We start from the raw sequence: 15,901 nt of genomic DNA on the forward strand, positions 1-15,901 counted from the left end.
AAAACAAAAAAAAAAAAAAAAAAAAACACTCCTGTTTCACTCCTCCGTTCGTTCGAAATACCTGGCCAGCTGAGCCTTAAATTTATTTAGGCTATCAACTTCCACAACAAGGGATGGAAGTCTCATGCTAGAATATATTATCATCTTCATCAGTGTTAAAATAGAATCCAAAATTTTGCTGCTTTTCTGAGTAGTGAACTTACTATAAAACTATCTTTATTGTTTTTTGATTTTTTTTTCACTGTAATGGGCTTGATGAAATTGAGGGGAGATGAAAGATATATATTTGACATCGTCTCTTGAGTTATATCTCCAATAGAATGTATCATCCAGTTTTATCTTTGCTGTGATGGGAAGATAATTAATTGGGAAAAAAGATTGTTGCCAAGGAAACCCCAAATTAGCACTAAGGCAGATTTTTTTTTTTTTTTTTGAAATAGCATGAGGTACACAAATGCTCCCATTTGGTGAGTATGGGCTTGGCACACCCTGGGTCCTGAGCCGGATATCATCATTCTTCTCTCTCTCGCTCTCTCTCAGGTTATTTTGAAATTTTTTTTGGTTGGTGCAGAATAAGCCTCAGGCTTCCTCGCACTCTATGGCTAATAATAATAATAATAATATAGTTCCAGAGATAGCCCATATTAATGCCATCACCTTTTAATGAACACACACTTTTCTTTCCGCTCCTATTTCCATTTTGCTTACCAAGTCAATAGTTGTGTTTTATCCGTGACATGTTCATGCCAATAGTATCTAATCTGCCTTATCTGATGCAATTCAGATGTGTGTACTCTGTGTATTTTCCTCATCAGCGGAGGCTGTAATGCAGAACTGTAACTTGACCTTATAGTATATGTGGTCCAAAGAACATGTTTATATAATGTAAAATACACCTTTGTATTTGCTAAGCAGTTGTATTAATTCCCCTCCTTCCCCAAAATAGTATTAATAGTGGCAAATGAAGCAACTGTGTGTGTGTGTGTGTGTGTGTGTGTGTGTGTGTGTGTGTGTGTGTGTGTGTGTGTGTGTGTGTGTGTGTGTGTGTGTGTGTGTGTGTGTGTGCATGCACACACATCACCCATCCATATCCTCCAAGAATTTGTCTAGTTCTTCCTTGAATTTATTCAAACTACCCACCTCCATACAACAGTTGGAAGTTTTGTTCCAACAATCAACCATCCACTGGCTGAAGGCAAGCTTCTGCACCTGTGTAGGGGCATAAATTCAACTTAATTTGGAAAAAAGATTGTTGCCAAGAAAACTCCAAAAGAGGAAGAATGCCATCAATATTGAGCTTTTTCAATCTATTCAAGGCCTTAAACACCTCAATATGATCTCAGCTTAGTTGCCTAGCAAAATTGCAGTAATTTTAACAGACCTCCAGAAATTGCAATTTGCAGAACTGAAGCCTCTCTTGGTAAGAGCACTCTTTTGTTCTCTTCACCAAACTCCTTACCCTTCTCTGCAATTGTTCTAGCAGATTTACACCTGCTGGTACTGAGAAGAAATGTTTATTCTAAATATTTAGAATAGTTAGGGATGGTATTATGTAATAGTTAGGGATTAATATTATGTAACAAATTTTTGAAAAAGTTCTGTATATTTGCACTTCTTAGTGTTTCTCTGTGAATTTGTGTATGTGCTAATTGCAAATATGGTCTTAGTTTTTGTTAAAGATAAGTAAATATAAAATAATACAACATCAGGTTTATTAACATCGTTTAACTTCTATATAGAATACAATATTAATCTTTGCTACAAGTAAAAAAAAAAAATTCAAAAGTTGAACTCTCCATGGCTAATCAAAAACAATTTTCTTAAAAATGTTTTAAGGTCACAGTTCAGGATGATCACAGTGTGATCATCCTGAACATGTGACTGTATAAATGGAATGTCCCCAATGGACATCCCATTTATACAGGCTATATTTGATCTTCTGTAATATATGCCTCACTTTTCCATAGTCTTCTTTAATGTGAGCGGGCAAAAAGGAGTCAGTGAGTGTGTGTGTGTATATATATATATATATATATATATTCCCATTGTGAAGCAACACAGCTTTCAAACTTTTACTTGTACTATCTATGAAAAGATCACTCTTTTGGATTGTGACTAATACCAACTTCTTCATAAACACAATTCAAATAACAGGGATTCTGCAATGCAGAAACCTGCATAAGTGACTTGTCTGTTTCTATGTGTGGAATTCTCCCAGATGGGATCCAGTATTATATTCCACTCTCTTAAATGTGATGTCAGAAGCTCTGCACTGGATTTAGTTAGATCCAAGTCCTCTCTAAATTATCCACTTCTTGCTGATTAAGGAAATATAGTGCTTTACTTTAACATGCTTTTATGGGTAATCCTAGTTATCCTGTTCGCCAGATTAATCAATCAGTTTTGAAGACTTTTCTTTTGAAGGTGGAGTGGGAATTGTGTGGTGTCGACACAATAGTAGATAGTATGTTGGGATATACTACAGCTTTTTTATCCATAGACCTTTTAAGCTTTCTAATATCCACATGAGGCCTCTGTAGCGAAGTGGTCAGAGGCAGGAGTGCAATAGTGCATGCTCTTTGAGTAGACCAGGATTCAAGCCCCTGACTGTTGATCTGCCAATCCACACTGGACCAGTATGGCAGATTATGATCCATTTTCCTCAACATGACTTGTTGATGAGACCTCCATCCTGCAGTAGATTAACAATGACTGCAGATTTATTATTTATTTTATTATATCCACATATAAAAGCAGAAGTCACAACAATAGTTTGTGCATTCTCTCCATATTTGATGAGAAGCATACACATACAACTAACACAAAATCATCTCTCTCTCTCTCTCTCTCTCTCTCTAATGTTGATCTGCAAACCACAGTTTGTTGTTGTTGCAGATCGACAACATGTAGAAATGAGGTGTCCTACACTTGTCTTGATCACTAATAGGCTTTCCAAACCTTATTACTGTATATGAATACTAGGCTCCCCACATATCTGTACATCTTATGTAATACATATAAATACCTTCAATTTCCACCAAAATATCGACACCAGGGAAAAATCAATGACACTGTTGGATTCAGCACACAAAATGCATACAAGAAGCAATATAAACATAACTTTTTTGTTACATAGTGTAATGTGTAATGAATAAGAACAAAAATGCTTGTGTCACATAGTGACACAAGCATTTTTGTTCTTATTCATTCTTTTTGGGCACCTAAGAATTATATATGCAAATTTTATTATTTGGATATTATTATAAGTGCATTATATTTATTATTTCAAACAAACATTTTTCCTTCATATATAGTAGGGCAAGTGAAAGAAGCATTGCAGATGATGGATGATGAATTTCTGGAAAAGTACAAATGCAACAAACCATTAAAGTATGACACAAATATTGTGTTTTATGCATTCGGACCTATCAAAAGTAGAGCAGCTCTTGAATTTGCACATAAATTAGGATATAAAAAGTAAGTTTTTGATTTTTTATTGACCAAGTTCCAGATTTCCATTACAGACAAGTAGAAATTTTACCTCTATAATAGTAAATTTAAGAGATAACAGTAAACTAATGGAACTGATTTACTACATGGCTTGTGCAGAATGATTGTGTGTGTGTGAGAGAGAGTGAGTGAGTCCATCCATTGTCATTATACAGGGTGTCTCAAAAATACACGGCATAACTTCAGGAATGAGTTCCTCATATGTAGACAATAAAAATATTTTATATCAACATAGTTCCGGAAATGCTTGGTTTCCGAGTTTTGAAGGTCTGTCTATGACACTTAACTGTTCACATCACCTTATAGTAATTGTTCAAAATGTCCACCTTCTACCTGAATACAGGCCTCACATCGAGGTCTCATGGACTCACAAAGATGATGCCAAATTCTTGGCATGTTTCGTATTCACAACCTGCCACAATTCAATTGCGGAGAGTTTCCACATCAGCTACTGGAGTCGAATACACCAATGACTTTAAATGGCCCCACAAGAAGAAAATCTAGTGGGTTTAAATCAGTGAGCATGGAGGCCAGGCAGTTGGTCCACCTCTACCTATCCACCGACCAGGAAACCTTCGATTCAGGTAATTGCGGGCTAGGTGGCTGAAATGTGCGAGAGCACCATCGTGCATGAAGTGTGCTTGTTGATGAATGATCAGTGGCATGTCGTCCAAGAAATCAGGCATGTTGTTTTCCAGAAAGTTTCTGTATGCCTGCCCTGTGACTTTGTTTGGAAGTATATGGGGCCTAAATAACTTATCACCAAAAACACCCACCCAGATGTTGTGGGTGAACCACTGTTGGTGATGCGATGGAAGAATTGCATGTCGGTTTTCCTCAGCCCATACCTGCTGATTGTGAAAGTTCTGGATTCCGTCTCATGTGAACTGTGCTTCATCTGTGAATATCACTAAGGCAGAAAAGTGAGGAGTTGTACCACACTGCTGCAAGAACCACTGGCAGAACATTACTCACACAGAGTAATCTGCTGGTGACAAGGCCTGTACTCGTTGCAAGTGGTAAGGATACAGTTGGTGTTCTCACAACACTCTCCAAATAGTCGAATGTTGAACAGCCAGTTGCATTGCTATTCTGCGTGTGCTGATTCCAGGAGTGGCATGCACAATATTCAAAATCACCTCCTCTACTTCAGCAGTCATAGATCTTGGTTGTCCTCTGTCGGCAGCACGAGGTATAAAGGTCCCATGTTCACAAAGGCAGTGATGGATATCTTCAAACTTTTTCCTGTCTGGACATCGTCATTCTGGGAACCTTTCATGGTACAAAGACAAGCCTCCAGAGCATTGCCGTCTGCCAAACCGTACATAAAGTGCATATCCACTTGCTCCTGATTTGAATACATGGTCAGAATGGAAAATCACCAGATTCTGTCAGTACCTTGTGATGAAGGAAATCAGCTGCGGGAGATAAGACATTCCGGTTAACTCGGGAACCAAGCATTTCCGGAACTATGTTGATATAAAATATTTTTATTGTCTACATATGAGGAACTCATTCCTGAAGTTATGCCGTGTATTTTTGAGACACCCTGTATATTCATGCAAGAATTAATTATTCTTTTGGAGTAGAAAGTGACATGAGTTTCTTTCTTTCTTGGAAGTCATCATAAAAGAAGTGATTGCTTTTACAGAAAAACCAATGATATATTAATTAGTTTTTCTATAAAATTTAGGTTAAAGGAGAATAGAATCCTATATGCAACAATATCAAAAGTCGATTAATGATTGTTTTTACTTATAATAAACTCCCTCTTGTGTTATGGTTATTAAACTAGTATTATTGCATAAAAAATATTATGCACATTACAATGATACTATATGCCATAATCTCAACCTTTTGTCTGCAGGTTGTTAGACCTGAGTGACACTGGTATAACGAAGAGCAAAAAGAAATGCTATACACAGTGCACCAATTAAATAACAAGACTGCATGTGCTCTGCCTTAGTATTAACGTAAGGCCAAAATAGTACATGATTACATCCGAGTGCAAGTTGAAACTTGTCCGGTCAGTAGTTTGTGATTTATGACGGAAAGAGTAATAGTAGTTTTATGCATGTTGTCAGAAAGTTGAAAATGGAGCAAAGAGCAGTTATCAAATTTTATTGTAAATTGGGAAAAAGTGCTACAGAAACTTTTGACTATTCAAAAAAAGTTTATGCTGATGAATGTTTGTCTCTGCCAAGAGTGTTTGAATGTTTTTGTAAAGGATGTGAGTCATTAGAGGATGATCCTCAACCTGGCCGACCAATCTCTGTTTGAACGCTGGAGATTGTCACAAAGGTTAGAAAAATTCTGACTGAAGACAGATCAATTTCAACGTGGCTGCTTGCTGAGATGATCAGCAGCAATAAGGAATCTATATGAGAAATTCTAAAAGATCTGGGTAAAAGAAAAATTTGTTTCCATTTTGTACTGCATTCGTTGAGTTTCGAGCAACGAGAAAAGAGAGTAGAGTGTTGCATAGAGTGTTTTTGGCAAAAAAATAATCAATTCCAGTCATCGAATACCTCCACATTCTATGGATTTGACTCCTGCAGATTACTTTTTGTTCCCAAAAATGAAAACAGCCATGAAAGGAACACAATTCCGGATAATTGAGGATATACAGGATGCAGTGACCAACCAGCTGAAAGCGGTACCAGAAGTGTTTTCAAAACTTGTATAAAAGATGTAAACAGTGCGCACACATTGGAAGTGATTACTTCGAAAATATATAACCTTACTTTGCTGTTAGGGTTATTCTTTTTTTTTGTAGTAGCATCAGTCTCGTTATTTAATTGGCACACTGTATATAGGAATGGCTCAAACTGACAAAGAAACAAACTAATAGAACTAGTTGAAGTAAACTGTGTGACTATTAAACCATATTAGTGATAAATAGATTCTAAACCCTATGCAGATGAAGTGCATTCATTTTAAGTAATTTTATCATGGTAACTCTGAAATCCGATTTAAATATAATATTGGCTAAATGACACAAGAAAGTGGACTTCTTCTGCATCTGCCAAAAAAAAAAAAAAAATCTTTTATTATTATTTTTTTTCTATTGAATTCCACTTTGAATTTTGGCATGCTCTCTGTCTTGGCCACCTTAGCAGGATATTCATTTTATAGTCCACAGTATGTGATTTGAAGTTAAACTTAATGAGATCTGGCCTCTTTATTACTCCCTGAGGTTTTATGTTTGTGCCTCGTGGTTCTTGTAGTATCTACTATTGAGAATGGTAGATACAACAAGAACCACAAGGAACAAATATATAAATACCTCCCTTGTTCATTTTATTGATTTCCTTCAATGCTTTATGCACCTCAATTAGATCCCCATCCCCCACAAGATAGTTGCCAAGCTTTGCAGTCTGCACCTTTTCTAGGTAAGCTATTTTTCATATAGACATTGTTTTGTCCCCCCCACCAATCTAGTTGCTTCTCCTTGAGCCTTCTCTAGAAGGTTTTTTTTTTTAGGTGAAGCTTTTGGACCTGAATGTAATATTCCAAATGCTGTCTCTCTGTTCTGTTATACAGATGAATGATAATATCCTTCTTTCTGCTTTCAAAGGTCCTATAAATCATAGACAGAACACTGGTAAATTGTAAAATTTATATCTGGTTATACCATAACCCCCCCCCTGTCTTTTTTGTCTTAAATAATTTTTAACTATCCCCTAGTTTTATAATTAACTCATGGATTTTTATTTTCCAGATACATAACCTTATATTTAGAAGCATTAAACCTATCTGCAACTGATCCAATCCCTGAACTCCCTTGTACATTTAGCTTGGAGTTGTTTCACTTTCTGCTAGCTGTACACAAGTGACAAAAATAATTAGAACTGTAAAGAAGAAGAAGAACATATCACATGGGAACCAGAAAACTAACAGTTATTCCACCCATCCTTCTCCCATCAGGTCCTCTAGATGAGCAATGTGATGTACAAAGTGAACTGCTCTTACATCAAGGCATATATTAGTCAGATGCACCAGAGAGTATATAGGCAAAAAAAAAAAAAAAAAAGGAACAGCATTAGTGACATAACATATCCATTTCAGCCAGGGCCAGATTTACACATTAAGCTAAACAAGCTGCTACAGCTTAGAGCCTCATATTACAAGGGGGCCTTGCTCCTCCTTAAAAATTCTTTTTTAATATTGTCACAGTGAAGAACCTCACACATGTTATAGCTTATGGTTACATCAAGTTTAAATCTGGCTCTGATCTCAGCTAAACAAGGTGCTACCAAAATGTTCCTGAAATTTGAATGTTGCATGGGAACCACATCTAGTTCGGACTTGTGGTACTAGGTAACACTGCATGCATTCATTGTGAATTAGTGTGCCACGTGGTGTCGGGCTGGATAGACTCATTGATGCACAGTTCTTTGGCGGTATGTTTCATGTAGTTTGCAATTGTTGCAATGACTGATGTGAGAGAGCAATGTGCTTGCACCAAGTTTATTTTTTTTTTAAGAAAACCCCAAACATGAGAGGGAGAGGTATTAGAACCTAGAGTACTTAGTACTGTGCTTGGGTTGGAGGTTGAGAAGACGAAAGAAGATATTTGTTGACATTAGACTTGAACTTCTGTAGACTGTAATTTTAAGGAAATACGTATGAAGGAAGGTTGTTCCAGAAAATGGCAGTTGAATAAATAAACGAGGGAGATGAAAAGTTGGTTCTGTGAATTTGAAGTTGGACAGTAAATGGATGTTGGCTGGTGGCGGCGCTTGTTCGGACTGTTATGAAAGAGAGAGTGGAATTATAGAAGCCAATTCAGAAGAACAGTGCCCATGGAAGTATCTGTAGAAAAGGCATGCAGCAGAAACAGCACGTCTATGAGACAGCGAGTGGAGAGACTCTGTTAGAGACGAGACATTAATTAACCTAAGTGCCCTCTTCTGAATGGATCTAGAAGCCTGAGAAAGGTTTTGGGAGCACCACCCCAGATGTGGGAACAATATTCCATGGTAGGGTGGATTTGCGATTTGTACAGAGTGAAGAGTTGTTTGGAAAAAAAGTAATGCCAACAGTGAAAAAGAAAACCAAGTTTTTTAGATGCATAGGAAGCAATATTTGTAATGTTCATGTGCAAAGAGAGATTAGAAGTCAGGGTAATCCCCAAAAGAGATATATCATCTTGCCTAGAAATCGGAGTGTCACCAAAGCATAGGAGCAGAAGAATCCTTTTTGCAAGATATAAGACAAGACTGAGTTTTAGAAGGATTGAAATCAACTAAGTTGTTTTTGCCCCACTGGAGAATTACCTGGAGATCGTCATTAAGGAATTGGTAGTGGATATTCGAGAAATTGAAGCTGATTGAGCAGGGCAAGGTTTCTCAAAATGGAAAGTGGAATGCAATGTGCTATCATTGGCAAAACTATGGATAGGATTTCCAGTCAATGGAAGAAGGTCATTAATATACAAGAGGAAAAGAGTGGGGGAAAGAACTGAACCTTGGGGGATACCAGCATTAGTGGAGATGTTAGAAGACAGAAAGCCATCTACTATCACCCTCAGTGAGTGATCAGAGAGAGAAAACTGGATAACCAATTAAAAAAACAGCTGGTGAACCATAAGATGGAAGCTTGTGTAGAAGACCTTTATGCCAAACAAAATCGAAAGCCTTTGAGATGTCAAGAGCAACTGCTTGTGTTTCACCGAACTTTTCCATTGAATTTGTCCATAAATGGGTAACATAAGCCAAAAACATAAGCCAATCGACACTGACGGAATCCATACTGCAATTGTTGATCAGACAGAAGGTTTCAAGGTAGTTAAAGAGTTGGCGGTTAATTGATTTCTGCATTACTTTAGGAAGAGTAGAGGTACAGTCAGTCCTTGTATAGGACGATAGCTGTGTTCCTAGAAACCCTCGTGCAATGCAAAATCGTGCAATATGAACAACAGGCCCTATGGAAAAAATGGGGTTAGGTGCCGACCACCCAAGATTGAACATACATTTCTAACCAAAACATTACCAAACACGATAAATAATCGTAATAAAATATGTAAGTATTTTATTACGACTATTAGGTAATAAAATATTGCTAATGCTTTTGCTTCTATCATATGCAAACTTGTTTTTTGTTTGATTTTCTATTCAAACAGATGACAGCCGTTCGATCTCTTTAATTCTTTTTGTTTTAATCTAATGGATTTTAATTACACTTTGAGTTGTTCCTGCTATGAAAGTTGTTTTTATTTTCTCTGCATTCTTTGTAATTCTCGGCGTTGCCTCATTTAGGTTTGTAGCACGTGCAATATCACATGGTCTTTCATTTCGCTCAAAGCGTTTCACAATTTCATATTTTTTCTCTATCGACAGAGGCGGACTGGCCATAAGGCTTACCAAGGAAACCCCGATGGGCCAGAGGCCAGTGTGATTTTGGCCATAAACCATAGTACGAGGCCACTATAAATTTTCCCGGGTAAGAATTTTTGATCCAGTCCGCCTCTGTTTATCAATATTGCTTTTCTTTTTCTCTCTGAATCTGTAGTGTCTTCACCAGGATGCTTCCTTTTCACACCTTTTAAGTATTTTACTCATTTTTAGGGATTAAAGCACAATTACAAAATGAGGAGGCATGCTTGATACACATAAACAAAGCTGCACGCGTGTAGCAACTGAATAAACAACACCGTAAAGGCCGAGATACACTATTAACACCTCACATTTATAGGAGTTATTACCATAAAACAATAAAAACAATTTCCAGTTGCATTTCTGCTAGTGGAATCTGTTATAAACTGGTAGTAAACTCGATCTAATTGCATTTGCGATTATACTGATTGCTGGAATTGTGTTGGTTTTACGTTATTATGGTGAAATGTGTTTCCTCTTCACTGATATAAAAAACATAAATACTTTTCAGAATCTTCTCTTCATTCCTATCGTGTTGCGTTCGGTTGGGGTGATTCTGCGTTTGACTGCCATTTCTTGTAAACATAAAGGCAAATCGTACATAAGCGAATTCGGTTCGTGTTATATAAGATATCGTTCCCCTATTTATAAATCGTGTATGATCGAATTTGTGTAGTGCAAACACGTGTTATACGAGGACTGACTGTAATTGCAATGGGGTGATAATTAGACAGGAGAGATTTGTCACCCTTTTTAGGAACTCGCTGGATATCAGCAAATTTCCAAACAGAAGGAAAAATTCCTTTGGAATAAGAAAGTGAAAAAAAGCGGCAAAGAACAGGAGTAAGTTCAGGAGCACAGGTTTTGAGAACCAGCGGAGAAATACCATCAGGACCTACAGCTTTCTGAGCATCAAGTTTCGTTAAAATCCTTCTGACATCCTTTTGACAGAAGACCACAGGAGGCACTGAATGGAGTGTGTTGGGAATGGTGGGAGGTGTTTTACCAAGATCATTAATACATGAGTTAGAAGAAAAATGGGATGCTAACAGGTCATGAGTTAGAAGAAAAATGGGATGCTAACAGGTCATGAGTTAGAAGAACAATGGGATGCTAACAGGTCGTGAGTTAGAAGAAAAATGAGATGCTAACAGGCTGAAGTGACACCAGAACCATCTGGTTTTGACAGAGTTGGGAGCAGAGATGGGCAAAAGTTGTGGCCGAATGCTCAGCTACCATTAGGGCAAGAAGCAAGTTTTCTACTTTTAGCCTGTTAAAAATCTAGTTTGGACTGATTAATTGTAAAGCATAACTGTTTTGCAATTGTTGCGAGCTTTGGTGTAGGTAGAAAATGAAACTGAAGAATTGGAAACAAGCCAATTACAATATGCAATATTCTTCTCTTGAACAGCTTTAGCACATTTATTGGAAAACCATGGTTTAGATAAAGGTCAAGATTTTAAAGTGGAGTGTGGGATAAAGGATTCCATTCCTACAAGAATAATTTCACTGACACGACCTGGCCAAACGTTGACATCAGAAATTTTGAAACAGTAATCTGACCAAGGAAAAGAAATCTTGCAGGTCATCCCATTTTGCATTCTTGTAATGCCAAGCAACACAAGGTTGGGAACAGCCATGAGATAAAGGCTCCATTGGAGAAGAGATAATCACCAAGTTGTGATCTCAGGTGCCTAAAGGACTACTCACTTTGACCGTGTACTTAGAAGGGTTGTTTGTGAGAAAAAGATCAAGCGATCTTTTTCTGTATTGTTTCTGTATCTTTTTCTGTATGTATCTTTGGCTTTATGGTTAGGATTGTTTGGTATTCTTGTAGGTAAATGAAAAATCTGTGCAAGGTTAATAGTAATTGCAAAAGCCTCAGCATCTTGACCAGCTGGGTTGGTGTGACTAGAAGACAGAAGCCAGCTGGAGTTGTGAACTTTAAAATCACCGAGGAAAATTACCTCACTGTTAGGAAAGTTAGATTGGAGAAAGCCAAGTTGCAAAGGGAGGAAGTCAAAGAGCTTCAAGTGATTAGTGGAGTTGGGAAAACGGTAGAGACAACAGATGAATTTGGCACAATGAAGTAGAGAGATTTTAAGCCAGAGAAGATCGAAAAGAGAAGATTCCAAATTGCCAAGTCTCTGACAGGGAATATCGGAACGGACATATGCACAAGTACCACCTTTGAGGCAAAGGAATCGTACAATGAATAATTTGGGCATCTGAGATTAGCAGTAGTTGAATCAACTGATAACTGAGATTCTGTCAGAAAAAGTACATGGGGTTTGGCAGACTGCAAGTGGAAATGGACATCATTGAGATTAGAATCGAGATCACCTATATTTGTGAAATGAACTAGGAAGTGTTTGGGAGGTTTAGATCTTTTTGCAGATAAGCTTACTCTATTAGTTTGACAATTCACGGTGTCTTCAATAGTAATAAAAAGTAGGGGGAACATGCTGTATGAAGTAATGAAATTTTTGGATATGGCATACACATGGTAAGAATATACCCAGATCCTTGACAAAATGTGGCCTCGACAATGCCACCTGCACACACACACACACACTACTCGGACTCCCTCCATGAGTAAAGGTAGCAAGATTATACACTAGCTGATCCGGAAGCCTCCTAAAGAGTTACCAATAAGTTCGGTTTGGTGTACTAACTAGTACACCTGCAAACATCATTTTAGAGCTTTACCCTCCAAATGTAAGGAAAATTGGATCTCACCATGATGTCCATCATAGCCTCAAAAGTCATCAGTCATACTGCATGATGGAAGGGTTGACAGGAACTTTGTTCTGGAGACTAAACATGGGTTCCATCACTTCAAGCCTCCAGTAAGCAAATTGGTGATAAAGATTTGCTTCCTACTTAACGATACAGCAGCAGAAACCCGTAAGAAGTTGAAACAAACTTTTGGTGACAATTCTTTAGGCCAGATGCAGACCTACTACTGGTTTAATCGTTTTAAAAATGGTCGAATGTCAGTTGATGACGGTAATCGCTCTGGGCGTTCTTCATCGAGCACCACCCTGGAAAATGCCGCAAAAGTTTGGGTGGTGATCCATGAAGACTGCAGGCTGACCATCCATGACATTTGTGGCATTGTTCAACTATCGTATGGCACTTGCCAGCAGATTTTGTCAGGCGAGTTGAACATGAGGATTGCGACCAAGTTCGTGCCACGGTTACTGAATGAAGACCAAATTCAGCATTGCATGGATGTTAGCAGAGATCTTCAATAACGGGCCAGGAATAATCAAGACTTCCTTTCTATGGTCGTCACTGGTGACGAGAGTTGGGTATATGGATATGACCAGAAACCAAGCAACAATCATCCTTGTGAAAGAGCCCATCTTCACCCCCCACCAAAGAAAGCCCAACAAGTGAGGAGCAGTGCTGATCAGTAGTACATGCTGATCTGTTTTTTGGACATTGATGGGATTATCCATAAGGAATTCATCCCTCCTGACCAAGACCATCAATGCAAAGTTCTATTGTGATGTACTGAGGCAGTTAAGGGAAACTGTCAGGAGGAAATGTCCAGAGAAGTGGCACACAAAGAAATATCTTTCTCGTCCTCCATCATAAAACACACTTCACACGAACTGTTATAACGAACACAAAAATGAATACTACGTGATACGCTTGCACAAACTAACTAAGAAAAGGTGAGGGAACATTCCTAGGCTGCAAATTTGCCACTCGTTTCCATAGCAACAAAGCAGTATTGCCGGTCTGCATATTTTCGGAACAGCCCTCATACATTGGCAGCGTAGGGTTAAGCAGGAATATTAGCGACTAAAGGATTAATTTAATATAATTAATAGTTTGTTATACTCCTAATGTGCATTGAATATTTAATAAAGTTTAGTTTTTTTCAGGGTTGACAGCAATGTTTCTAGGAGTGGAAAATTTGTGACAGCACACGTTATCTTGTTTTGTATGGTTACTTATCTAGAAAAGTGCTGAATACGTTGAATTTGTTAATTTTTTTTTTTTTCATTTCTTTTGTATATAACAACATAATTAAGATGTACATGTTTCTTGTCATTTGAACAGAGCATATTTAAGACAAAAAAAAGTAGGCAAATGTGATGTAAAGATAATAATGCAGTTTAAATTTTATTTTTTCATTTGTGTTTCTTCCCCTTTTCCCTTAAATTTAAAATATCTTCCATCAGAAAGTGATACCTTTTTAACAAAGGCAAAATTATCAGTTTGTTTTCTTCATCAAATTTAGGGCACGTCACTACAGTAAAGGATGGGAAGAATATTCTGCTAAAACAGGCTTGCAGAAGAATTTAGGAAAGTCTGCTTGATGTCTTACTATTCTGGAATTTTTCCTTTGGTCCCATTTGATGTGAAGAATATTCTGCTAGAATAGGCTCGCAGAAATATTCTGGAAAGTCTGCTTGATGTCCTACCATTCTGAAAGTTTTCATTCATCAATGCACTTCAAACATCAGGAAACAATGTACTTCAGAATTTTAGAAATTTTTACTTTTTTCTATATTTTATCTGGATTATTTCTGCATATACGTGCAGACTGCACATACCTGAGAACAGAATAAAATGACATTTTTTAGAGTATGTTGAAGTTTTTATTGTTTAACAGCTTCACTAGTCATATTTTTATTTTTAGCATTGTCATGTTCTATCACCAATTTTTATAGAACTCCTCTGGTTAAGGGGTTTCTACCACCAGTTCCTCCATTTTATTTACATTCTCTTCTCCGACTGCACTTTTGTCCCATTTTTGAATGTTAATGCATCTCCCCCCTGAAAAAACAGAAATTAGATAATGGATTTGTACTTCACTTTATCCATAGTCACACCTGTCTATATTCTTTGAAACAAAACAAACAATTATAGAATTATCAAAACTTAATTGCTTAAATAGACTGATGAAAAGAACTTTTTCCCCCCTCAGAAGAATATGGATCTTTAGTGAACAGTTTGCACTCACTGGTGGCCACGATACTGAAGAGATAATGTATTAAGGTTTATGTTGACAATTTCTCTGCTTAAAATGCACAAAATCTTTATCCTTATTTGGTATAATACACAAATTACAGTGATGAAACATCGATTCAAATGTGTGCTTGGTTACCACACAATCACAGCTATGGGCGTAGAGCAATTCTGCTTCCCTTCATAGTCATATCCCACTTCACCTTAATCTGACATCTTAATACAGTCCTTGTCTTATGGCTGCATAATATGTGTTTGCAAGCCAATTTGCAAGTTGTGCATATAAAAAAAAAAAACCCTGCATCAACTAACTACAGTCCTGATTGAGGTGGCCTAAAGAACTCCCCCAGTCACAAACAGGAACTGAATTCAGACCTCTCCAAACAAGCGATAGGCAGTGGTGTATTATGCCACAGAGGAACAAGTGTATAAAAAAAAAAAAAAAAAAACCCTACAAATTCACATAGATGTTTCATTCCTGGTATAACGAATGTGGGTCCAGCTGCAAATACGGCAGAATTAATCATCAGATATGGTATACCTTTAGCATATGGGTTGCTTTTCCCCACCCAGACAGATATTAAAAATAATCCCTCTAGACTGATTACTGATAGGTTTGTCACATTTAAGCAGCTCATGGTTGTTTGTCAAATGCCATTACCAAAGGCGAATCAGGAGTATGCTTGAAGGTGAATCAGGAGTATGCCCGACTAATACCAGAATTGATAAGTGATAAAGGATTTCAGTGTGCCTCCCTGAAAAGTTTTGTGGTACGTGGTGTAAAGTTAGGAGCTTAGGACACAGCTGCCAATAGATATCTGAAATCTTTTACTTGATCAAATACACGTTGGCAATTTCTAAATTTTTTTATGGCAGTTTGGCAAGAATTGAAAAATTGAGTTTTCTGCATTCATCAGTTTTAATTAGTACATTGACTTAATTTTGTCAATCAGACTGAAATCATTAGGTGCTATGTGTGGTCCATACTATTATATGGAGTTGAAACTTGGATGCTGAAAACATCAAGC

The 15,901-nt window shown here is 37.3% G+C and overlaps 1 protein-coding gene across 1 annotated transcript in view; it reads left to right on the forward strand.

Moving 5' to 3' along the window:
- Positions 1 to 14,371, forward strand: part of LOC150091996 (uncharacterized) — a 29,280-nt gene extending 14,909 nt beyond the window's left edge. The window contains exons 3-4 of the mRNA XM_090386439.1: positions 3,315 to 3,477; positions 14,143 to 14,371. Of these exons, the coding sequence (XP_090242565.1) occupies positions 3,315 to 3,477; positions 14,143 to 14,221 (242 nt within the window). The 3' untranslated portion in view covers positions 14,222 to 14,371. The remainder of the gene's footprint in view (positions 1 to 3,314; positions 3,478 to 14,142) is intronic.
- Positions 14,372 to 15,901: the final 1,530 nt, after the last annotated feature.

The sequence above is a fragment of the Mastigoproctus giganteus genome, chromosome 1 (genome assembly GCF_048544385.1).
Source record: "Mastigoproctus giganteus isolate SK-2022 chromosome 1, ASM4854438v1, whole genome shotgun sequence".
NCBI lineage: Eukaryota > Metazoa > Arthropoda > Arachnida > Uropygi > Thelyphonidae > Mastigoproctus > Mastigoproctus giganteus.